Source organism: Kogia breviceps, chromosome 2, assembly GCF_026419965.1.
Source record: "Kogia breviceps isolate mKogBre1 chromosome 2, mKogBre1 haplotype 1, whole genome shotgun sequence".
Taxonomy (NCBI): Eukaryota; Metazoa; Chordata; class Mammalia; order Artiodactyla; family Physeteridae; genus Kogia; species Kogia breviceps.
The window spans coordinates 169,453,891-169,481,707 of record NC_081311.1 but is presented as its reverse complement, the minus strand read 5'-3'; the positions used below and the strand labels follow the sequence as shown (position 1 = coordinate 169,481,707).

The window sequence follows — 27,817 nt, the reverse complement described above, 5'->3', positions numbered from 1 at the left end:
ATGTGAGTTTTAATCACTGGAGTTCTCTCAGGGCTTGATTACCCCAGGCCCTAACAAGAACAAGTCTGGGTATACTAAAAAAGGGAACAGGATCCAACCAGTTTCGGCATCAGTCAAAAACGATGTCATTTCCAATTTTACTCATGTACACTTATTAATTCTTATTCTTAGTAGTGGAGAAATGATGGAAATGGGGAGGTACTGAAGCAAAAGAAGGCTATTAGCTAATAAAGGAAGGTGACAAAGCAAACAAACTGAAAAATAGGATTCTGGTCACCATCCCTCTCACTACAGAGACTCTAGTCTTCTACTAGAGTGCAGAGGAGAGGGCAACGTGGCCCACTAGGAAACCCAAGCAGTTTTATTAGCAATACCTGTGATTTCTGTCATCAATAGAAATCATATACATTTTCATGTATTATAGTTGTTGTAGTATCTTGAAACATCATTTAACCTCATCTCTTCTTTGAAATTACATTAGTCACTAGACTTGCTGCTGTATTTTTTTATTTGATGTGTTATAAAGAAGCACATTACTATGCTACAAACTTGTTTTGTTAATATTTTAGTAACTGCATTTCAGTATAGTTTCCTTTGTGATCATATGTATTTTATTTTAGGCCTGTGAAAACATTCTGACAAGGGGCTATATCAGACTGCCAAAGGGGTATGTGATATAAAACGTGTTAGAAACCTCTGATCTAAACTGTGTGGTTAAACAAAACAAGTAGAATATTCCTTCTGAACTATAATCCTGTTTTCAACTAGTACTTAGATTCAAAGTTTACTACAGGGCTTCCCTGGTGGCGCAGTGGTCGAGAATCCGCCTGCCGATGCAGGAGACATGGGTTCGTGCCCTGGTCCAGGAAGATCCCACATGCCGCGGAGCAACTAAGCCCGTGAGCCATGGCCTCTGAGCCTGTGCGTCCGGAGCCTGTGCTCCGCAACGGGAGAGGCCACAACAGTGAGAGGCCCGCATACCGCAAAAACAAACAAAAAAAAAAAAAACAAAGTTTACTACAGACAGCTTTTAAGATGTTCAATTTTTAAAAATAAATAAAATTACTAGAACTTCTTTCTTGTAATTTAAAAACTAGTTTAGTTTGTTGAAAAATGCATATAAGCCATGTATATATGCATTTAATAATTAAAAATAGACAGCAGAGTGACTAAATTTATATGTCTTAGGAAATCAAACGGCTAGAGTTTTATTTCATCAAATGAACTAACAGGGATGACTATCCTCTATATTCTAAAGTAAGAACTGGAAGCTGAAAGTTAATACAACTAAGAACTTCAAATACCAAGAACTGTTAAATCTAGTTATTTATGCAGTAATTTTATTGTTAATGCTAATATTATTACTTAGGTTTTTGGAACTTAATAAATAAAAGAAATAAGTAAATTAAGTTTTAAACAAGATCTAAACTCAAAAAAATATTTGTATGGTTCATGAAATTTTTAAAAAGACAAAGAATTCATTAAATAATCCATGGAAAACTTTTTGCACTGTTTATTATCGTCTTATAGGATAACTTTCAACATGTTCCTTACCTGCCCACCAGCTACAATGGCTCCAAAGAGATGCAATAAGCAACATTTAAGACTTTCCTTGAGATGCTCACTTTCTTGAAAACATTCTGTGAATATAATACACAAAATAAATAAATAAGGTTTCTCTTTCACAGTATGACTGATCTCTAAGGAATGTCTGACACAGAAACATCAAGAACGATTTGTGTAGCTCATTCACTTTGCTGCACAGTAGAAGCTAACACAACATTTTAAAGCAACTATACTCCAGTAAAAATTAATTATAAGAAACAAAACAAAACAACAAAATTTTTAAAAAAGATTTGTGAAAGGCTAAAATTTGTTAAAAGGCAAAGTTAACATGCATTTTTTTTTCATAGGAAAGGAAAAGAGAAACCATCAATCAGGGAGCATTTTAGATACTTTCTTTATGTTGCCTCATTTAATTCTCATAATACTCCATATGAAGATGATATTTTGACCTCATTTATAAATGAGCAAATGGAAGGTCAAAATTTAATACAGTGCCTAAAGTCATCGGGTTACTAAGTGACAGAGCTACAAATTAACCCAAATCTGCAATAAAACTAGATGTCTTTTTACTACTAGTACTACTGCTTATTAGTATAACTATTATTATTCAATTATAAAATTGAAAGAGTTAGATAAAAAGATCTCCTGGGTCCACTCCAGGGCCAATATTCTGAAGTTCTAGTACCACTAGTAACCTTTATTTTAACATAATTTTATTGTTTTTAAAAGGTTATACATGTACATTATACAGAAAAAATTAAACAGCATTAAAAAACTGACAAGGAAAAGCAAGTTTCCCTCTAAACTATTCCTCAATCCACCTTGCTCCCCACACCTTAAAAAAAAAAAAAAAAAAAAGCAAAAAAGCTTTACATATATTACTGCATTATGCTTTTATGCTTAATACATTCTGGGCATTATTACATCTTAACATATACATCTGCATTATTCATCAGTAGTGGAATGACTAGAGAGCATTCCACTACAATGACGTACCTTAAATTACTTAACCAGTTCTCTACTGATAAACGTTTATGCTTTTCCATTTTCTTTTGATATTACTAACAATCCAGTAATGAATATCCTTTTGCATACATCATTACACACAAAGACACGATTATAACAATAGAATTATATCCAACTTTTATACATAAGAAACATTACCAAAAAGAAACAATTTTGAGTTAAAGTGTATTGATAGAAATTTACATTAAAAAAATTAAGTCATTCCAGCTATGTTGGAATAACTGTCACTACACTTGTTTTCCTGCTATAAATAACTAGAAAATTGGAAAAAAAAATAGGCTCTAGAGATTTTTAGGTTCTAGAAATTGTCCTTCTATTGTGATACACAAGAGAAGGAAAGCAAAGTGAACCCAAGTATCACCTCAGCTTCTGGTTTGTAGACATATTCTGAACAAATGCAGAGAAAAGAGGAACCCTAAAAGAACATGGCTATTTGCTGAGTTAGGAGACAGATAATAAGTTTGGGGACGCCTAGGCAACTGGAATTTGTAAAGCAGTACTTGAATGGAGGAAGTTCTACATACAGAGAAAGCAATCCAGAAATGTGCAAAGGACTCACTTTGAGTCCAAGTACCAGTCCTAAATTATAGTATGAAATCCCACAAGACAGGCAAAAACCTACCAAGAAGTTGTAAACTGAAATTTCAGATTTCACACAGATGATAGAGTTCTTTTCAGCCACAGAGGACATACAGAAAACAAATTCTAATCATAAGATTGCTGGAGTGTCAGATACTATACTAGTATCTGACAAAATAGGCAAGGAATATCACCAAGGCAAGGCAAGGAATATTACCATGGATACGAAGGAACATTTCATTATCAAAAAACAGGTCATGAAGATAAAGCTTTTCAAAAAATTTGCAATAGTTTATTTTAAAGACTTTACATCTACAAGTACTTGGGATAAATATTTGGGGATAAATTAACAAAATACGTGCACAATCTATATGCTGAAAACTATGTAATACTGGTTAAAGAAATAAATAACATACAAATAAACAATGAGATATATCAGATTCATGAATTGGAAGTCTCAATATTCTTAAGGTGGCAATTCTCCTCAAATGGTTCCACAGATTCAATACAATCCCAATCAAAATCCCATCAAGCTTTTTTGTAACAATACTGAAAAATGGATTCTAAAATATATGTAAAAATGCAAAGGATCCAGAATAATGAAAACAATTTGAAAAGGAAGAACAAAGTTGGAGGTCTTAATGACTTAAGGACTTAGTATAAAGTCACAATAATCAATACAGCATGGTAACAGCATAAAGGTAGACATGTGAAACAAAAAAGAGAATCCAGAAGTCAACCCATGTTTTATGGTCAACAGATTTTTGACAAATGTGCCAAGGTAACTCAATGGAAGAAAGAAGAGCTTTTTCAACAAATCTTGCTGGAACAATAATGAAAAACGTTATGCTAGATAGAAAATACTAACTCAAAACAGGTAACTGACATAATAGAAGAAAACATAAGAGAAAATCTTCATGACCTTGAGGTAACCAATATTTCTTTGGTAAGGCACAAAAACCACAGATCATAAAAAAAATTTTATATATTAGATTCCATTAATATTTAAAGCTTCTGTGTTTTAAAAGACTCAATTAAATGAAAAGGCAAACTGAATAGGATAAAATGCTCTTAGTGATCAAGTTTGGAATAATTTTAGCTTCAAAAACTATAACCTGATTGTAACACTGAATAAATGAAAGTCATTGAGTCCACAGTGATACACAAAAAAGAGATAAATAAAACTTATTTGCCCCACTAGAAGTAACTATTATTTGAACTCATTTTGAAAAGACAGTAAAAGGGAAAGATTTAAGTACTTTATCCAGCCTTTTTTGGAACAGCTATAGTTTATCCCCAGTTGATGAGGGAAAATTCTTTTTTACAGAACACAACAGCTGATAGAACTGTAAGGACAGAATTTGAAGACCACAATACTGCAACCCTCAATAAAATAACTGATCCAGGCAAGTACCATCAATGGATGCAAAATGTTACATGAAAAAATGTTGAAAAATAAGATATTCACCCTATGCCACATATCATTCCAAGGATATCTTGCAAAATTGCAAAAGGAAAAACATCTTTACAATTGAAAATTTTCACTATCACTACTGTGAATACTGATTAACAAAGGGTAGGGAAAACCCTTTCTCCTTCTCTATAGGAAAATGGACCAAGAATTATATTTCTGGAAATCTGACAAATGTGGACCATCAATGAGTGACAAATGAGTTACCAGGCAACATTGCTTATGGTAAAAATGGTCCTTGATCTGGACTAGGAAAACTATGATAACTATAGAATAACATTGGGCTTCCCTGATCGCAACTTGTAATTTAGGCATTTCCCTTCCCAGGATGTGGAAATTACATTCATGGGTTACTATAAGCTATACATGCCTTCTAAGGGATACTGTACTTCAAAGCCAGAGTAGCTCACACACCCACCAATTTGGTTTCATACCTTCACTTAGAAAACCCAAGAAAAGCCCTTGGAATGTTCTGAGATCTCCTCCTGAAAAGAAACACCTACACTGTTCCACTGGCATGCTGGGTTTCCTACTGTGGACATGTGAGTTTGATTATCTAACTGAAGGCAGTATCACTACTGGTGGTCAAGCAAAGTGGGCACTGCAATCATCTTCACCAAGCAATCAAACAAAGGACCATTTGGTTAGGAGACATTTGGTCCTGTCCGAAATGTCCATAAGATATTTGGTCCATGCCAAAAAGTCCCTGACATTTGGTCCTACCCAAAACCATGTGGCATGAACCAAATATGCTCATTTGGATAGGAGCAAATTTCAAGGACCTTTTGGCATAGCCAAGTGTCTTATGGACTTTTTGGACAGGACCAAATATCAAGGATCTTTTGGCATGGACCAAATGTCATATATATTTTGGACAGGACCAACTGCCCTTCCAGGGACTATTTGTCTTATTTTATTTCTTAGGAAAAAAAAAAGAGTGAGAGAATTCAAGCAAATATGGCAAAATGGCAAAATGTTAAGATCTGACCAATTTGAGTGGGAAACACAAGGTGTTCCTTTTATATTCTGAAAAATTTTCTACATTCTTAAAATATGGCAAAATCATTTTTTTAAAGAAAGAAAGCTAGAGTCCATATAGGTCATACAAATAGGGACCAATTCTCTCTAGTTTATTTTCCGTAAAAATTCTAAAGTTTTAAAATATACTACCGTCATTAAAACATTCAGCTCTTCTCAAAAGAAAGACACTTTGAGAACAATGAATTAAATAAAACCAAGAAGAATAATCACAACAAAACATGAATCAAGTACTCCAGTAATAGTTTCTTAGAATCTTTATCTTATAAATACACAAAGCCTGAATCAAGGTCAGAATCAGAAGAAGAATAAGGAACAATCAAAGTAACATCAGAATCAAAGCAAGAGAAATTAGGGCTGTTACTTACGATAAAAGAAAGGGACAAACTCCACTGTGAGAGAAGCTGGTTTGTATTTCTGTCTGCTCTTTTCCACAGTACTAAGGATTCGTCTATTGTTAAAAAGAAGTTAATACCAAATTACAACATGGGCAAGTAGAGAAGGCACAATTACAAAAACAATTATAAAATAAATTTAATATTTTACTTTTGATTTGTGTACTGAATAATACATCACCAGGATTGGCATAATCTTGAAAAGAAGTCTAGCCACTAATTTAAATGCTCACCAACTGAAAGGATTTCTTCTTTCGAATTACACAAAAATTTAAAACAATTAACGGTGAAACGTAGCAGTCACATTAAGTTTCCTAACAACTGGAAATAGAAAAAGGAAATAGCCATTTAAAATTTCCAAAATGTAAAAGAACTAGTTCAATAGTACTGCTAATTTGATACCTAAGGTAGTAGCATATTCCTACAGTGCAACTGAAATTCATCAGAAATCAAGCTACTCTGTGCCACTTTCTGAAATTTTATCTGGACACAAAGACTCCATACCACTGGCTTCTTCCACGTGAAGGATACAGATACAGAGGGCTGGGATTATTTTTGTTTTTAATCACAATTTCAGTAATTTTGATGGCTGAAATATTTCTACAGACTTCAGTAAGGCCAACACAAACAGCATGTGCTTTTACAAAGAACGTTTCAATTCAACACAAAATGAATCTCTTAGATGGGCATGGTGGGTGTGGGGGCTTAGGGAATAAAGGTTACTGTTACAATGACATATCAGCAACTGGTGGACTGCTGAAAATCCAAAAAAGCAAAAACAAAAAACAGACTTTTCTGTCACCTAAACAAGCTCTTAACACTGTTAGAAACCTAGAAAAATGGTACAGGTGAACCAGTTTGCAGTGCAGAAATAGAGACACAGATGTAGAGAACAAACGTATGGACACCAAGCGGAGGAAATGGCGGGGTGGGTGGTGGTGGTGGGATGAACTGAGAGACTGGGATTGACATGTATACACTAATATGTATAAAATGGATAACTAATAAGAACGTGCTGTATAAAAAAATAAAATAAAATTCAAAAAATTAATTAATTAAATTTAATAATGTATAAATATGCTCTAAAATCTTTTTGCTCTCACTTTAAAAAAAGGTAGTAAAATCATGCCTTTACAGAGAGCAAGTGATTTAATAAACTTTGTTAAATCTTAAAAAAAAAAACAAAAAAAAACAGTGTTAGAGCCAACAAAAATGGAAAATATTTGGAGAACAGCCACATAGAAATTCCATACATTTAAATACAATCTACTGATAAAGCATTGGATTAAGATGCCTTCTTCTCAACAATTTGAACAATATTCAATTAAGGTATTGAAATTATTTTCTTTATAATTAATACAATTGTTCCTTACAAATTATATAGAAAGAAAAGCCAGTTGATCACAGAATAATAAGCCGAACAGGATAGGCACAGCTGGACTTAGTACTGACACACTAAAGAGTTCTAAGATCCAGATCTAATATCCAGATTCACTAGAAATCATATCAGATACCATTTGCTACTGCACTTGCTTTCCAAATCTATGCCTATTTCCATTGCGTAGAGGGCTTAAGAATTCTCATACTTCTGTATTTATTTTAATTTCAAATATAACATCTTAGAACATTACTGGATCTTCCTATTTAAGATCATTATCAAAATTTTTTATGTGTTTCCAACAATACAAATATTACTAGAGTTTCAAATAAAAAACTGAGTCATGCCTTAAAAAATTAGTCATGTTGTAGAAAAATTAATTTTAGAAGGATGAAATCTGATTTAGCTTTCAGTTAGGTTTTTCCATGCGATTATTTACATTTTGCACATTTATTATAAATTATGATATTAACTAATACATTGGATATATCCTATCCAAAAATCCTGTGCTACAAACAAAAATAAAGTTTCTCATTTGATTAACAATGAAAATGTACTCCTGCAATTTATAATTAATGACTCATTCTAAAGGCTCTGTATTAGATGTAACAAATGAACATAAATAATTTCCATTATAACTGTGCTAAAATTTAATAAGCTAAATTAAAGAGGTGAAAACTATTATACATAACACAAATATTAAAGCATAAGTAGTTTGCACTGCATGTTTTCAATAGGATAAGAAAAAACAGCTAATAATATACCATTTTTAGAACATAGTATATTTGGTTGCTCCATTATTAGCTGATATTTGGGCCAAGCGTTTAGCACCTAGTTGATGCCAATACATATCAACAGGTTGCTGAAAGGGATGCAAAATGTTCGCTTGCATCTCAGTTTTCTAAGTTTATGTCCCCTGGTCAATTTTTCTGTGCTTTTGTGTGTGTGTGTGTGTGTGTGTGTGTGTGTGTGTGTGTGTGTGTTTTCCCATCATACCTAGAACGTAACTACTTTTCTTAATTTTTCAACTTTTTATCTGGAAATAAGTTCAAGCTCTTGCAAAAGCTGCAAGAAAAAAAATAGTACAAAAAACTTGAAGTATAGTCTACCTAGGTTCATTGTTAAAACTTTATCCTAAATGCTTTATAATTTTCTCACTCCCCGCCAAAAAATATATATGCACATATATCTATATGAGATATATATTTATATATACACATATTCAGACCTATAATATTTTGCAGAACATTTAAGGGAAAATTATGAATATTATAGCCTTTTACCTCTAAATACTTTAGTGAATAATTCCTAGGAATAGGGATACTGTCTTACATAATACTACAGTAGTTATAAATTTCAATATGCTTAACATTAATGTAATACATTTATCTAATCTACCATTCATAATCCAGTATGTCAACTGACCTAAGCATGTCCTATAGCATTCCCACCTTCCCACCCCTAAGTAGTTTCCTGTCCTGGGTCAGGTATTACATTTGGCTGTCACATCTCTTCAGCATCCTTTAATCTGAAACATTTCCACAGCCTTTCTTTAAGACACTTTTAAAGAATACTGTCTCCTAACCCCTCCTTTTACTCATTAAAATGTTGTTCATTTGGGGTTTGCTTGATGTTTCCATACACTTAAGATTCAGATTATGCATTCTTGGCTGGAATATTATACAAGCAATGATGGGTCCTTCTTAGAGTATCACAGTTTTAAGCACAGGATGTCCACCTGCTTCTCAATGACGATGTTAATTTTGATCATCCAGTCAATGTACTACCCAGTACTGTACAAAATAACTACTAATTTTTCCTTTGCAACATATAAATAATCTGTGGAGAAACATTTTAAAACCATGCAAAAGCCATGTTCCTTATCAAAACCTGCCCCTAGACTTAGCATCCTGATCCATATCTTTCCTATGATGTGTGCAAAATGCTGATTTTTTCCCAACACCAGCAGCCCCTATATATTACTAATTGGCATTTTGCCTTCTAATGTAAGCAAGAGCCCTCTCTTCTCCCTTATCTCTCTTTCCCTCTCTGCCTCTCTCTCTCTCTCAATCTTTATCAATCGCTGGTATGGACTCATGAATTCCTTTTAACCCCCAATGGTTTATAATTCTTTAATTAATTATTTTTGCATATATATTGTCCCAGATTTGGCCAGTAGGAGCCTGAAGACATAACTTAATATAAATTATTTTTCTCGGGACTTCCCTGGTGGTCCAGTGGTAAAGAATCTGCCTTACAACACAGGGGACGCAGGTTCGATCCCTGGTCAGGGAACTAAGATCCCACATACCACAGGGCAACTAAGCCCATGCACCACAACTACTGAGCTTGCATGCCTCAACTAGAGCCCATGTGCCACCAACCACAGAGCCCACACACTCTGGAACCCAACACCACAACTACAGAGCCCACCGGCCCTGGAGCCTGCACGCCACAACTAGAGAGAAGCCTGAGTGCTGCAACGAAAGATCGCGCATGCCTCAATGAAGATTCCACGTGCCGACCCAACGCAGCCAAAAAAAAAAAAAAGGTGAAATAATGTTTTTTAAAAAAACTATTTTAGTCTGTGGGCAGACAATGAGTCCTACTGAACTTACACTGGGCACAAAGTAGGAAGTTAATAAATACATTGTTTGTTTTTGTTTTTTGGCTGCCATGAGGCATGTGGGATCTTAGTTCCCTGACCAGGGATCGAACCCATGTCCCCTGCAATGGAAGCATGGAGTCTTAACCACTGGATCACCAGGGAAGTCCCAATAAATATATTTTTAAATAAATGTTTGAATGAATAAGTCATTTTCAGGAAAGATTTCTTTCCCTATACTTATTTTAGTTCCATTTGGAGAAATCTCTCTAAATATGACGGATTCTACAAATAAAATCAAAATTGGGCTAACAGATTAATCAAATCTATTAATTAAATCAAATTACACATGAAGATATGAAAAACATCCATATATTTCATCAAATAAGAAATATAATTTTAAATGGCTCTGTATTTGGAATTATGTTAATTTTAATTAACTCTGTTCTAATCTGTTTTAGCTGTATTGGTAAGCACAAACAATAAGAAAATATATACATTCCAAATTTCCATTTAACTTCAGAATCATATTAATATATAAAGTCTAAGTTATTGCTCTAGTTCCCCTGTACAGGTCTTCCATGAGCTATATAGATTTCTCCTAATTACACGATTTATCTCCACTATGTTTCATTTTTCTATCAAAGTCAAAGAAAACCAAATCTCACTCTCTGCTTTTACCATTTACCTCAGAAGTAGTTCATACTATTCCTGGCAAAATTGTTACACCTATTAAAAATAATACCTGGACAGCTTCCAGCATAATTTCTGGTATATATACTGCACTCATGAAATGCCACCACTGATCACCTACTCTTTGTTCTCCTTCTTGCTGTCATCTTACACTATAACTCTTTCTATATCATGTTATAATGTTTAAATGTCTTCTTGTTTTTGGCTCTCAAAACTTTATGGGGCTTTCCTGGTGGCGCAGTAGTTAAGAATCCGCCTGCCAATGCAGGCGACACGGGTTCGAGCTCTGGTCCGGGAAGATCCCATATGCTGCGGAGCAACTGAGGCCGTGCGCCACAACTACTCAACTACTGAAGCCCGCATGCCTAGAGCCTGTGCTCCGCAACAAGAGAAGCCACCGCAATGAGAAGCCTGTGCACCGCAGCAAAGAGTAGCCCCTGCTCGCAGCAACTAGAGAAAGCCCGCGCGCAGCAACAAAGACCCAACACAGCCAAAAATAAATTTTAAAAAAAACAAACTTGTTTTTGTTTTCAATTACCAATTTTATTTAATCTGTTTTAATTTGTTCTCAGGTCTACTTTTTCATATCTTCTCTCCTTCTCCCACCTTTAAATTCATTTTGCTCTTAAGGATTCCTCTAAAAGCCTCTCTTCTGTCATTTTCAGACTCCTCTCCTTATGTTCCTCCTTCTGTATGTCTTCCTGTCTATAAATAAAAATTCTTTGTCACTGTTTCAAAACTTAAAAACGTTACCTTAGATTTGCCATTGCTGACAAGGCTACAGTGGGGGATGGGGAAGTAGCAATAGTGGGAGGAAGAGATATAACTTCCTTAAGAAATCTCGGCATAAATGACAAAATAGGGGGAACATTGATTAGCTGAGAACCAAAGTGCTAAATGAGTAGAAAGGCTACAAATGCAGCACTATTATGTGCTCCTCTCTTTGAATCTTTATAGAGAGTTATGAGCAGTACATAGGCAGAGGGAAAAGGCAGTGACAGTACTGTCTGCCAACTATTTCCATGTCCACTCCTTTTAGTCACAGGGTAGAACTAACTTCCACCTTGGTCTCCCTTCTTCTGGTCTCACTGTGGTAGATGGGAGCATGTAACTAGTCTTGGCCAATGAGTTCTGAATGAAAGTGAAACGTCATACGTCATGACCAGACAAGAGCATTAAAACTGCCAATGTGAGACATTTCAGAGCCTTCTTTTCTCTTTCACATGGTAACTAGCAAAGCCTTAGATGCTTGCTGTTCTGTCAGTTTAGGATCTTGAGTGACTATGATGAGTAGAGGCTCCCTGCCAACCGTGGTAGACAGAGAACAGGAACAAGAAGTAAACAAGAAGTAAACAAACAAAAGTTTGTTATTCTAACCCCTTGTTTGTTACTGCAGCTTATCCTGATGGATAAATCTTTGCCAAGCAAAATGCAAAGCACTTTCTCACTGGAAAAAGAGACATATTAAAGTTCAATAGAAAAGGAAGTAATCAGAAGGTCACTAGTACCTTCCCATTAATAAACAATCAAGAAAAGTATTAGAACAATGTGATGGTTAATTTCATGTGTCAACTTGGGGGGTATTTTGGGATGAGATTAACACTTAAATTGGTGAACTCTGGGCAATGGAATGGCCCTCCAGAAAGTGCCTCAACTAATCAGCTGAAAGCCTGAGTGGAACAAAAAGACTGGCATCTCCAAACAAGGGGGAATTCTCCAGCAGACTGCCCTCTGACTTCATCTGCACCATCAGTTCTGGTCTCCAGCCTGACTGCTTTTGAACTAGGACTGGAACTGGAACACTGACTCTGTAGCCTCTGAACTCTAACTGCACCACTGGATTCCCTGGGTGGCAAGGCTGCCAGCCCACATCGCAGATTTGGACTTGCCAGCCTCTATAATCATGTGAGGCAATCGCTTACAATGAAGTTCTTCCTACACACACACACACACACACACACACACACACACACACACACGGCCTGCTAGTTTTGTTTCTGTGGAGAACCCTGACTAAAGACAACAACTTTCAACACATAAAGGAAAGCAAATGTATAAATAAGCAGATAGAATTGTTATATTTAATAGCTGGAGTATTTGTTCCTATTAATTCTATTAGACACTTCTTGCTTTACCTAAAGGATGTGTTATTTCAATAAAATATTACTATATAGAACATATAAAGTATTACCACATAGTCTACATAAATGTTCTCTCAGTTACCAATCCTTCACCATTATCTAACAGTGGCTATTCAAAGTGAGGATATCCTACCCTAAAAATCCTGAAAAGCCTATAAAAAAATCAAACATTCTAGTACGAAATGTTGCAGGAAGTAGGAATTGTTTGTAAGTGGGTCAGGTTACACTGAAAATGAAAAAATCTTGAGATTTAAAGTACAGCAGATTAGGGAGACCTAAAAAAGAGATCTGATTGTAGGTGATAACACAACTCTTCCTATTCTTTGCCCACAGGTAAGAAAGATACATGAGTTATTAAACTCTTCCCTTTGAGCTGTGTACTGGTAATTATGCCATTGTCACTAAGCTACAAATCCATCATCTTACATTCCACCCGCTTTGTGATGCTGGGACAGTCATTCTACAAACTGTATTTCCTTTTCTCCAGCTACCTCACTCTTGGGTTCATCAATAGTGGGTACTAAATGGAGCCTGGAAAGTTGAAAGAGTGAAAGGGGGACTGATGCCTTATTCTTTATTTTTTTACTGGCCAACAGTTCTTAACTATGGCATTCACAGTTGGTTTCTTTCTTCAGCTTATTTTTGGCAATACCAGAACCAGCCTCTTCATGGCTGCTCAGTGATAGCAGCACTGGCTTAGGACTCTTTCCTCAGAAGTCTCAGACCAGGCACTGCAGGACCTCTTCTCCAAAACTTCTAGTTTCTGATAACTCTAATCTCTTCCCTTTGTTCCCCCAGAACCAGGGAAGTAGCTGCTTCCTGAAGTTACTATCTCTGTATTACATCAGTGTCCCCCTTCTGCTTTTTGAGTTCTCTAATACCTATTTAACAATCTCTTTGTATTATCGCCTCTCTTTTTAAACACTGGTTTCTAACTGACACAAGCTCCACAATTAAAAATAAAAACACAAAATACTGTTAAAATTCTTTTTCAAATCATGAAATATGCTTTAAAAGAAGATAAAGTTCCTTGAAAATTATGTATACTCTACTTGATGCTACTGTGCTCTGAGATTTTACCATCAGATTATTAGCATTCAATTGCATTACAAAATAAAAGTTCAGGGTAAATTTATTATCTAGAAGTGGAATTTATCACTAATTCATTACCTCCAATGTAGTTCTCTACCTCAGAGATAAGGATGGGGTCTTAGACACATCTTACCAACTGCTTTCATAGAGAATGAGACCTGCTTTGAAGAATTGTATATGTTATGATATTTAGGTTTTAAATGAACATTATGATTTATAAGACATACCCTGAAATTCTATGCCTCCAATTCCGATATGGGTCATATAAACTTTCACAAAATGCCAACGCATGGATCACAAATTCTTCGATAGATGTCTGATCTGCCAATTCCTTCTCTTTTTTTTTGCTTTTTAACTGAGAATGTAAACATAAAATTATATGTACTTAAAAATGTTAAGCTGTAGAACATACTGACTAACATCATTAAAAGACTACATGTTTCATTCATCTAATAATAATAACTCATTTTTATTCAAATACGCCTAAGTTCCATTTGAGTGTGTAAAGGGTCAGTTAATCATATGGGTTGGATATAACCTCTCAAATTTTAAATATTTCCTAGGAAGGATTTCAAATGGATAGACAAACATCTTTCCAAAAAAGAAGATGCTTTCAATAAGAGGGTTATTTGATGAATAAATAATAAATACATAAAATGACAAATTGTGTCATTTAAAATTGCCATTTATAAAACACTTCAACTTTTAAATTAAAATAACAAAATGTATTAATAATTGCTTGTCTACTTTCAGATAATTGCATAAGATGCCTGAAATATGTAAGTACCCACTGATAATTTTAATGATCTCCTCAGTTACTACCTCCTCTGAAAACATTTAACTTTACTATGACATTTTAAAAAATAAAAACTAGTTACTCTCAGTAAAACAACAAAAAGGAATATATTAATTCACACCTACTTGTTGAATATAGAGTGTTGTCATAGTGATAACATGATTGATATACGAGCAAGTCCCAATTTCTTCTACATTAGATAGATTTCTGTGAGGAAAAAAAAAGAATTGCCATATATTTATTACAAATGAATAGTGAGAAAAATGCATGCTCATGAATTCAGGTTGGTTTTCAGAACACATGTTGGCAAATGAAATACTAATAACAGTCATTAAAACTTATAATCAATATGGTTATATAACTGCTTTCCCACTGAGAATGCAAAACACACCTCAACCACCATTTAACTACTATAAACAGAGAAGGTTTAAGAAAGACATACCAATTAGGATTTGTTTATTATAAAAAATTGGAAAATATCACTAAGTAGAAATAGAAAAGAAAAAGTCACTAATATTCTTACAACCCCAACATTAGCAACTATATACATTTTGGATTATTTCTTTCCAGGTTTGTTGTTATTTTCCTATGTACATTTTTAGCTTGGTTTTTTGTACATATCATTGCCTTTATAACTCATGTGGTGCAGTTTTATAGTTATCATCTTGCTTTCTGAAATTATAGTTCCCCTTTTAGACTCATAATATATCTCCTCATCTATATTAAAAAGCCTTGAGAGAAGGGTGGCATCTATACATACTCCAAGAGGGCATAGTGCATGCCTTGTTTAAAGCAGTGTGTCAACAAGTGCCTGGTGTTTAATTAAAATATGGCCCTCATTTTTATTCCATTTTTAATAAGACTGAGGTATGACACGTAAAATGCTAACATGTACTCTTACCTAATATCACCAGTCTTTTTCTGGGCATATTAAAAAAAAATTCTGTTAAGACAAAAAACTCTATTGTGTTCTGAGACATTGTGACCTTGAAAAATACTTTATATCTTAAAATCCAGTAAATGCTAAAGGAACAGGAAAAATTAACTAAATTAATGAACTTAGTGTAAGAAGTCAGAATGGCATGACATCTTTGAGAAAGCAAAGAGTAAAGGCAGAGGTAAAATTCAAAGCCCCTGTGGAGGATTCTGGGCAAATAGCCAGTGAGAAGAACCAGGAATCTGTCTCTCAACCTAGACAGTTACACTGTCCAAATCAGTTTGATGTAATTATTTTGGAACCCTTGAGTCTCTGTTGAAGGCTGGCAACTTCTATGGGAAGATCTGGATGATAAATTGCAATTAATGTCCTAAATTCTGTTCAATTTCAGCTATTAGCACAGTAGCAGCTAACAATCTGCCACCCCCAGACATGTGGTAAGCAGCTGTGCACATGGTCCAGGAGCAGCTTGCTAACAGCTTGAAGAAACCAACATGGGCAAAAAAGACCCTGTCCTCAACATATTGGAGATCGTGCTCTGATCACTGATTGCTCCTTCTGATTATAGAGGTGCAGACAAAGAGGCAGGCAGGCACTGATATTGCACATCCCCACCACTTGTTACAAGCCCCTCCCCCTCTGGCTGAAGTAATTTCCAGGGGACTTAAAGGTCATTTCCCTTTCCACCACCTTCATCTTTTTGTTTTTTCCCCTTTTGGGAGCCAGATGTTAAAGACTAGGACGTTCAAAAATAATGGCATAAATGGGGAAAATTAGAGAGTGACCACACATGCTGAGGGAAAGGGTCAGAGTACATCTGAGCAGACCTTATGTTTGCAACTCAGGTTGATCCTCAGCACAGAGACAATCTGTAATGATCAAAAAATAAAACAAATAAACAAAAATAACAACAAAAAGCAGCAAACCCCAGGAAAGGGGGTAAATCTGATTTTCAGAGTTACCACATTCTTAGATTCAAATGTCCAGTATTCAATTAAAAACAAAAATCAGAAGGCATACAAAGAAATAGGGGAATATGGCCCAGTCAAAAGAAAAACAGAGATCAACAGAAACTCCCTGAAAAACATCTATTAGACAAAGACTTGAAAATAACTGTCTTCAAGATGCTCAAAGTATCAATACTAAAGGAAGATGTGGAGAAAGTCAAGAAATTAATGGGTAAACAAAATGGAAATATCAGTAAGGAGATTAAAAAAAACTAAAAAGAAACCAGAAAGAAATTCTGGAACTACAATCACTATAATGAAAAATTCACTAGAGGAATTCAAGGGTAGATCTGAGCTGGCAGAGGAAAGAATCAGTGAACTTGAAGATAGCACAATGGAAATTATCTAGTCTGAACAACACAAAGAAAAAAGATTGAGTCTAAGAAAAAGAAGAGAAAGAAGAAGGGAAAGAGAGAATATTTAAAGAAATTATCACTGAAAATTTCCCAAATTTGATGAAGAACATGAATATGAACAGCCAAGAAGCTCAATGAACTCCAAATAAGGTGAACTCAAAGACACCCACACTGAGACACACGTTATAATCAAACTTTCAAAAGACAAAGAGACTATCTTGAAAGTAGGAAGAGAGAAGCAAATCATCACATATAAGGGATCTTCAATACAATTATCAGATTTCTACTAAGAAACTTAGACCAGAAGATAGTGAGAGGATACACTGAAAGTGCTAAAAGAAAAAAGCTGTCAACCAAAAATCCTGTATCTGGCAAACTATCCTTCAAAAGTGAGGAAGAAATAAAGACATTCCCAGAAAACAAAAGGTAATGGAGTCTGTGATCACTCAATCTACCCTACAAAAAATGCTGAACACTGTTGGGCAGGGTGAGAGGTAAGGACACTACCCAGCAACTCAAAGCTGCATGGAAAACTAAGATCTCAATGAAGGTAAATAAATGGGCAATTATAAAAGCTAGTATTATTGAAACAATGATTTGTAATTGTATTCTTTGTTTTTATATAATTTAAGAGATTATATTTAAAGGAAAAAAATTGTTCAGGTAAAAACTAGTATTACTGTAACTTTGGTATGTAATTCCAAATCTTGTTCCACACATAATTTGAGACTAATGCATTTAAAATAACTATTAGCTTATGTTTTGGGGCAAACATTGTGTAAATGTAATTTTGTGACATCAACAACCAAAAGGAGTAGGGATAGAGCCATAAAAGAGCAGAGTTTTTGTATGTTATTGATATTAAAGTGGTATAAATTCAAATTAGAATGTTATAACTTTAGAATGTTAAATGTAACACCAATGGTAACCACAAAGAAAGTATCTACAGAATGTATACAAAAGAGTATGATAAAGGGGACATCCCTGGTGCCAGTGGCTAAGACTCCACGCTGCCAATGCAGGGGGCCTGGGTTCGATCCCTGATCAGGGAAGTAGAACCCTCATGCTGCAACTAAAAGATCCTACATGCTGCAACTAAGACCCGGTAGAGCCAAATAAATAAATAAACAAATATTACAAAATAAATAAATAAATAATGAAATGCTCGTTATAAAAAAAAGAATGTGATAAAGGAATTTAAATCACCACAATGAGAAGCCCGTGCACTGCTACGAAGAGCAGCCCCCGCTTGCCACAACTAGAAAAAGCCCATGCGCAGCAATGAAGACCCCAAACAGCCAAAAAATAAATAAATTTTTTTAAAAAAATAAAAACTTTATGTTTTAAGGCATAAAGAAAACAAATAGCACAGTAAAAGAAGTAAATTCCTCCTTAGGAGTAATTACTTTCAATGTAAATGGATTAAAGTTTCCATTCAAAAGACACGAGACTGAATGGTGCTGATGAACGAGTGGCATGGCAGGAATAAAGACGCAGATGTTGAGAATGGACTTGAGGACACAGGGCAGGAAGTGGAGACTGGAATGTAGTAACAGAGTAGCACTGACATATATACACTACCAAATGTAAAACAGATAGCTAGTGGGAAGCAGCCACATAGCACAGGGAGATCAGCTCGGTGCTTTGTGACCACGTAGAGGGGTGGGATAGGGAGGGTGGGAGGAAGGCTCAAAAGGGAGGGGATATGGAGATATATGTATGCATATAGCTGATTCACTGTGTTGTACAGCAGAAACTAACACAACATTGTAAAGCAATTATACTCCAATCATGATGTATTTTAAAAAAAAGAAAAAAAAGAAAAGAGGTTGGCAGAATGGATACAAACTCAGGATCCAACTATATACTGTCTACCTGATGTCCAAGGACACAAACAGCTTGAAACTGAAGGCAGAGGAAAAGATATTCCATGGAAAGAGTAACTCAAAGAGAGCAGAGGCTGACATACAAATATCAGACAAAATAGGCTTTCAGCCAAAAAAGGTTACATGAGACAAAGAAGGACATTATATATTTTAAAAGGTACAGGAGGCAAAGTCAAGATGGCGTACTAGGAAGACGCGGAATACGCATCTACACACAACTAGGGCACCTACCAGGCACCGGCGGGGGACCACAGACACTAAGGAGATGGGAGGAAACCCCAGTGAGCGAGTAGGATGTGGGGCGTGGGGTGAGTGATGGGAGAGGAGAAGTGGAGGCAGGATGGGCCTGATGCTCCTGAGGGGCAGTTGGGGGAGGGGAAGGGAATCCCACACCTGAAGGAGGAAATTGGGGAACCACTGGGAGGGCAGAGGTTCAAAAGGGAGCATGGCCAGGTTTCTCCTGCCCACTTGGGCCCACAGAAACCTGCTGAGATCCTGGGCCTGATCCTCTGCACACCGAGGCCCCTTCCAGCTGTGCGGGTCCTGAGGGAGTGGGAGGGAGGGAAGGGGAAGCAAAAACAAAGGCTGGACCTCTGGGACCGGCACCCCTGAGGGGTGGCTGGGGGAGGGGAGGAGTTCCTCCACCCAGCGGGACCCACCCACGGTTAGGGGTCCAGCAGCGATGGGGGAGACCGTGGGGGAGATGGTGGGGAAGGGGCACGAAGGAATGGAAGGGAATGCAGTCTGTGCCTTCCTTGTCCACTTAGGTACCAGGAAGCCTGTTAGGCCCTAGGCCTAATCATCTGCCCTCAGAGCCTCTCTCCTGCCATGCAGAACCCAAGCTCCACCCCTACACCACAACCCAGGGCCGTACCTCTACACTCAGAGACCCCCCTCTGAGACCCCCTCCAATGCACTGGGCCTAAACCCCACCCACACACCCTCACTCAGGGCCCTACCTCCAAACTCCCTAACTCCACACTCCAGAGACCCTCCTTTCCATGTGCTGCCTCTCCCCTTCCAGCAAGGTCCTAAGCAGAGGTCCAAGCAGATGCTTGAACATCACCCTGTCTAGGCCCCACCCCCAGGGTGTTTCCAACTGCCTGGGTCCTAAGCTTAGTACCGGCCCCATGCTCAAAACTCATCCCCCCACCTGACTGGGTCCCGCCCCACCCTAAATCCAGCCCCTGCCTAAACTTTGCCCCCTACAGCCAAGGTTTTATTTTTTTTTCTTTTTTCCACTTTTAGATTGGGGTTCTGTTTTACCTTGTTGATTCGTTGTTGTCGATTCTTTTATATTTTTATTTTTCCTAAAAATCTTTTATTTTTCTAGTTTTATTTTATTCTTTATACTTTGTTAACATTCTCTCACTTTGGCTTGTTCCCCCCCTTTTTTATTTTTCTTTTTAATGTTGTGATTTTATTTGACGCCGTTGGATTTGTTTCAATTATAGTTTTATTTTTCCTAATATATTTTTTATCTTTCTAGTTTTATTTTGTTTTATATTCTTTCATATTGTACTGCTCCTTTTCTTCTTCCTTATTTTTTTCTTTTTTTAACCACACCACGAAGCTTGCAGGATCTTGGTTCCCAGGCCAGGAGTTGGGTTCCTGTGGTGGGAGCTCCAAGTCCAAACTGCTGGACTAATCTTAAACCCCAAGGAACATTAATCGGAGTGAGGTCCCTGGGGAGGTCCTCATCTCAGCACCAAGACCTGGCTCGATCCAACTGCCTGCAAACTCCAGTGCTGGATGTCTCAGGCCAAACAACCAGTAAGACAGGAATACAGCACCACCCATAAAAAAAAAAAAAAAAAAGAAACGACAAAAAAATATGTTACAGATGAAGGAGCAAGGTAAAAACCTACAAGACCAGACAATGAAGACGAAATAGGCAACCTACCTGGAAAAGAATTCAGAGTAATTATAGTAAAGATGATCCAAAATATCAGAAACAGAATGGAGAAAATACAAGAAACATTTAACAAGGATCTAGAAGAACTAAAGAGCAAACAAACAGTGATGAACAACACAATTACTGAAATTAAAAATATTCTAGAAGGAATCAATAGCAGAATAACTGAGGCAGAAGAACAGATAAATCAGCTGGAAGATAAAATGGTGGAAATAACTGCTAGGGAGCAGAATAAAGAAAAAAGAATGAAAAGAATTGAGGACAGTCTCAGAGACCTCTGGGACAACATTAAATGCACCAACATTCGAATTATAGGGATCCCAGAAGAAGAAGAGAAAAAGAATGGATCTGAAAAAAAAAAACAAACAAAGAATGGATCTGAGAAAATATTTGAAGAGAGCAGAGTTGAAAACATCCCTAACATGGGAAAATAAAAAGTCAATCAAGTCCAGGAAGCACACAGAGTACCACACAGGAAAAACATGCCGAAACACATATTAATCATAGAGAAACATGCCAAAACACATATTAATCAAACTATCAAAAATTAAGTACAAAGAAAGAATATTAAAAGCAGCAGGAAAAGCAACAAATAACATACAAAGGAATACCCATAAGGTTAACAGCTGATCTTTTAGCAGAAACTCAGCAAGAGAGAAGGGAATGGCAGGACATATTTAAAGTCATGAAAGGGAAAAAACCTACAACCAAGATTACTCTACCCAGCAAGGATGTCATTCAGATTTGATGGAGAAATTAAAACCTTTACAGATAAGCAAAGGTCAAGAGAATTCAGCACCAACAAACCAGCTTTACAACAAATGCCAAAGGAACTTCTCTAGGCAGGAAACACAAGAGAATGAAAAGACCTACAATAACAAACCCAAAACAATTAAGAAAATGGTAATAGGAACATAAATATCGATAATTACCTTAAGTGTAAATGGATTCAGTGCTCCAACCAAAAGACACAGACTGGCTGAATGGATACAAAAACAACACCCATATATATGCTGTCCACATGAGACCCACTTCAGACCAAGGGACACATACAGAATGAAAGTGAGAGGATGGAAAAAGATAATCCATGCAAATGAAAATCAAAAGAAAGCTGGAGTAGCAATTCTCATATCAGACAAAATAGACTTTAAAATAAAGACTATTACAAGAGACAAAGAAGGACACTCCATAATGATCAAGGGATCAATCCAAGAAGAAGATATAACAATTGTAAATATTTATGCACCCAACATAGGAGCACCTCAATACATAAGGCAAATGCTGACAGCCATAAAAGGGGAAATCGATGGTAACACAATAAGAGTAGGGGAAGTTAACACCCCACTTTCACCAATGGACAGATCATCCAAAATGAAAATAAATAAGGAAATACAAGCTTTAAATGACACATTAAATGAGACGGACTTAATTGATATTTATAGGTCATTCCATCCAAACACAACAGAATACACTTTCTTCTCAAGTGCTCATGGAACATCCTCCAGGATAGACGATATCTTGGGTCACAAATCAAGCCTTGGTAAATTTAAGAAAACTGAAATTGTATCAAGTATCTTATCCAACCACAATGCTATGAGACTAGACATCAATTAAAGGAAAAAAAAACTGTAAAAAATACAAACACATGGAGGTTACACAATATGCTACTAAATAACCAAGAGATCACTGAAGAAATCAAATAGGAAATCAAAAAATACCTACAAACAAATGACAATGAAAACACAATGACCCAAAACCTATGGGATACAACAAAAACAGTTCTAAGAGAGAAGTTTATAGCAATACAAACCTACCTCAAGAAACAAGAAAAATCTCAAACAACCTAACCTTACACCTAAAGCAATTAGAGAAAGAAGAACAAAAAAAAACCCAAAGTTAGCACAAGGAAAGAAATCATAAAGATCAGATCATAAATAAATGAAAAAGGAATGAAGGAAACAATAGCAAAGATCAATGAAACAAAAAGCTGGTTCTTTGAGAAGATAAACAAAATTGATAAACTATTAGCCAGACTCATCAAGAAAAAAAGGTAGGGCTTCCCTGGTGGCTCAGTGGTTGAGAATCTGCCTGCCAACGCAGGGGACACTGGTTCAAGCCCTGGTCTGGGAAGATCCCACATGCCACAGAGCAACTGGGCCAGCTACAACTACTGAGCCTGCGCATCTGGAGCCTGTGCTCTGCAATAAGAGAGGCCACGGCAATGAAAGGCCCACAAATCACGATGAAGAGCGGCCGCCGCTTGCCACAACTAGAGAAAGCCCTTGCACAGAAATGAAGACCCAACACAGCCATAAATAAATAAATAAATATTTCAAATTTCAAAAAAGAAAACAGGGAGAAGCCTCAAATCAACAGAATTAGAAATGAAAAAGGAGAAGTAACATTTGACACTGTAGAAATACAAAGGATCATGAGAGATTACTACAAGGAGCTATATGCCAATAAAACGGACAACCTGGAAGAAATGGACAAATTCTTAGAAAAGCACAACCTTCCGAGACTGAACCAGGAAAAAATAGAAAATATAAACATACCAATCACAAGCACTGAAATCGACACTGTGATTAAAAATCTTCCAACTGACAGCTTAGCCGGAGAATTCTATCAAACCTTTAGAGAAGAGCTAACACCTATCCTTCTCAAACTCTCCCAAAATACAGCAGGGAGAGGAACACTCCCAAACTCATTCTACGAGGCCACCATCACCCTGATACCAAAACCAGAGAAAGATGTCACAAAAAAAGAAAACTAAAGGCCAATATCTCTGATGAACATAGATGCAAAAAATCCTCAAGAAAATACTAGCAAACAGAATCCAACAGCACATTAAAAGGATCATACACCATGATCAAGTGGGGTTTATCCCAGGAATGCAAGGATTCTTCAACATATGCAAATCAATCAATGTGATACACCATATTAACAAATTGAAGCATAAAAACCACAGGATAATCTCAACAGATGCATAAAAAGCTTTCAACAAAATTCATGATAAAAACTCTCCAGAAAGTAGGCATAGAGGGACCCTACCTCAACATAGTAAAGGCCATATATGACAAACCCAAAGCCAACATCATTCTCAATGGTGAAAAACTGAAACCATTTCCTTTAAGATCAGGAACAAAACAAGGTTGCCCACTCTCACCACTATTATTCAACATAGTTTTGGAAGTTTTAGCCACAGCAATCAGAGAAGAAAAAGAAATAAAACGAATCCAAATTGGAAAAGAAGTAAAACTGTCACTGTTTGCAGATGACATGATACTATACACAGAGAATCCTAAAGATGCTACCAGAAAACTACTAGAGCTTATCAATGAATTTGGCAGAGTAGTAGGATACAAAATTAATGCACAGAAATCTCTTGCATTCCTATGAACTAATGATGAAAAATCTGAAAGAGAAATTAAGGAAACACTCCAATTTACCATTGCAACAAAAAGAATAAAATACCTAGGAATAAACCTACCTAAGGAGACTAAAGACCTGTATGCAGAAAACTATAAGGCACTGATGAAAGAAATTAAAGATGATACAAACAGATGAAGACATATACCAGGTTCTTGGATTGGTAGAATCAACACTGTGAAAATGACTATACTACCCAAAGCAATCTACAGATTCAATGCAATCCCTATCAAACTACCAATGGCATTTTTCACAGAACTGGAACAAAAAACTGCACAATTTGTATGGAAACACAAAAGACCCCGAAGAACCAAAGGAATCTTGAGAAAGAAAAAAAGAGATGGAGGAATCAGGTTCCCAGACTTCAGACTATACTACAAATCTACACTAATCAAGACGGTATGGTACTGGCACAAAAACAGAAATAGAGATCAATGGAACAGGATAGAAAGCCCAGAGATAAACCCACGCACATGTGGTCACCTTATCTTTGATAAAGGAGGCAAGAATATACAGTGGAGAAAAAACCAGCCTCTTCAATAAGTGGTGCTGGGAAAACTGGACAGCTACATGTAAAATAATGAAATTAGAACACTTCCTAACACCATATACAAGAATAAACTCAAAATGCATTAAAGACCTAAATGTAAGCCCAAACATTATAGAACTCTTAGAGGAAAACATGGGCAGAACACTCTATGATATAAATCACAGCAAGATCCTTTTGATTCACCTCCCAGAGAAATGGAAATAAAAACAAAAATAAACAAATGGGACCTAATGAAACTTAAAAGCTTTTGTACAGCAAAGGAAACCATAAACAAGAAGAAAAGACAACCCTCAGAATGGGAGAAAATATTTGCAAACGAAGCAAATGACAAAAGATTAACCTCCAAAATATACAAGCAGCTCATGCAGCTCAATATCAAAAAAAACAACCCAATCCAAAAATGGGCAGAAGACCTAAACAGACATTTCTCCAAAGAAGATATACAGATTGCTAACAAACACATGAAAAAATGCTCAACATCACTAATCATTAGAGAAATGCAAATCAAAACTACAATGAGGTATCACCTCACACCAGTCAGAATGGCCAACATCAAAACATCTACAGACAACAACTGCTGGAGAGCGTGTGGAGAAAAGGGAACCCTCTTGCACTGTTGGTGGGAATGTAAATAGATACAGCCACTATGAAGAACAGTATGGAGGTTCCTTAAAAAACTAAAAATAGAACTACTATATTACCCAGCAATCCCACTACTGGGCATATACCTTGAGAAAACCATAATTCAAAAAGAGTCATGTACCACAATGTTCAATGCAGCAGTATTTATAATAGCCAGGACATGGTAGCAACCTAAGTGTCCATCGACAGATGAATGGATAAAGAAGATGTGGCACATATAAACAATGGAATATTAGTCAGCCATAAAAAAAATGAAATTGAGTTATTTGTAGTAAGGTGGATGGACCTAGCATCTGTCATACAGAGTGAAGTAAGTCAGAAAGAGAAAAACAAATACCTTATGCTAACACATATATATGGAAAAATGGTTCTGATGAGCCTAGGGGCAGGACAGGAATAAATACACAGACATAGAGAATGGACTTGAGGACACGGGGGTGGGGAAGGGTAACCTGGGGCAAAGTGAGAGAGTAACACTGACATATATACACTACCAAATGTAAAATAGATAGCTAGTGGGAAGCAGCTACCTAGCACAGGGAGATCAGCTCAGTGCTTTGCGACCACCTAGAGGGGTAGGACAAGGAGGGTGGGAGGGAGACCTAAGAGGGAGGGGATATGGGGCTATACGTATGCATATAGCTGATTTACTTTGTTGTACAGCAGAAAGTAACGTAACATTGTAAAGCAATTAATACTCCCATAAAGGGCTTCCCTGGTGGCGCAGTGGTTGGGAGTCCGCCTGCCGATGCAGGGGATGCGGGTTTGTGCCCCGGTCTGGGAGGATCCCACGTGCCGTGGAGCGGCTGGGCCTGTGGGCCATGGCTGCTGGGCCTGCGCGTCCAGAGCCTGTGCTCCGCAACGGGAGAGGCCGCAGCGGTGAGAGGCCCACATACCGCCAAAAAAAAAATAAAAATAAAATTACTCCAATAAAGTTGTTAAAAATAAATAAAATAAAAGGTACAATATAATGTAATAAAAGTATATATGATGTTATATATAACAGGTATTATACTAGCAAAAAGATATAACAATTATGAACATTTACGTATCTAATGACAGACCATCAAAACATATGAAGCAAATACTGACAGAATTGAAGAGAGAAATATATAGTTCTCCCATAATAGCTGGAGAATTCAATACCTCATCCACAATAATGGATAAAACAACTAGATAGAATATAAGTAAAGCAACAGAGGACTTAACACAGTAAATCTAATAGCTCTAAGAAACATATACAGGTCACTCTACCCAACAACAACAGAACAAACATTCTTCTCAAGTGCACTTGGGACATTTTACAGGATAGACATTATATTAGGCCACAAATTAAGACTTAAGAGATTTAAAATGACAGATATCATACAAAGTATCTTCTCTAACCACAGCAGGATGAAGTTAAAAATCAATAACATACAGAAAACTGAAAAATTCACAAAACTGTGGAAATTAACCAAAATACTTTTAAATAATCAATGGATCAAAGAAGAAACCCACAAGGGAAATTAGAAAACACTTAAGATGAATGAAAAGGAAAACATGACTTACCAAAACTTATGAGAGGCAATGAAAGTGGTGCAAAGGGAGAATTTTATAGGTATAAGTGCTTACACTAAATAAAAGAATAAGGAACCAACTACCTAATATTACAACTTAAGTAACCAGACAAGGAAGAACAAACTAAACCCAAAGCTAGTAGAAAGAAGGAAATGACAAAGATCAGAGCAGAGATAAAAATAAATTTTTAAAAATAGAGAAAATCAATGAAACCAAAAATTAGTTCCTTGGAGACATCAACAAAATTGACAAATCTTTAGCTAGACAGACTAAGAAAATAGAGAGACGAATCAGGTTACTAACATCAAAAAATGAAAGTGTGGACGTTGCTACTGATACTACAGAAATAAAGAGGATTATTAGAGAGTACTATGAACAACTGTACAACAACAAATTGAATAACATAGATGAAATGGACAAATTCCTATAAACACAAAATCTGCCAAGATTAAACCATGATGAAATAAATAATCTGAATAGACCTACAACTAGTAAGGAAACTGAATCAGTAATCAAAACTCTCCCAAAAAAGCAGTCCTGGACCTGATGTTTTCACTCATGAAGTCTACAAAACATTTAAAGAAGAACTAATGCCAATCCTTCTCAAATTTTTACAAAAAACTGAAAAGGAAGGAACACTTTCTAACTCATTATATGAGGCCAGTATTACCCTGATCCCAAAGCCAAACAAGAGACTACATGAAAACTACAAGCCAACATCCCTTATGAACATTAATGCAAAGATCTTCAACAAA

The 27,817-nt window shown here is 36.3% G+C and overlaps 1 protein-coding gene across 8 annotated transcripts in view; it reads right to left on the bottom strand.

Moving 5' to 3' along the window:
* Positions 1-27,817, bottom strand: part of NBEAL1 (neurobeachin like 1) — a 180,892-nt gene that overhangs the window by 126,025 nt on the left and 27,050 nt on the right. For all 8 annotated transcript variants that reach the window (XM_067026594.1, XM_067026592.1, XM_067026598.1 and 5 more), the window contains 4 exons: positions 14,906-14,987; positions 14,212-14,339; positions 6,049-6,131; positions 1,555-1,640 (listed from right to left, as the gene is read on the bottom strand). In XM_067026594.1, coding sequence (XP_066882695.1) covers positions 1,555-1,640; positions 6,049-6,131; positions 14,212-14,339; positions 14,906-14,987 — 379 coding nt within the window. The remainder of the gene's footprint in view (positions 1-1,554; positions 1,641-6,048; positions 6,132-14,211; positions 14,340-14,905; positions 14,988-27,817) is intronic.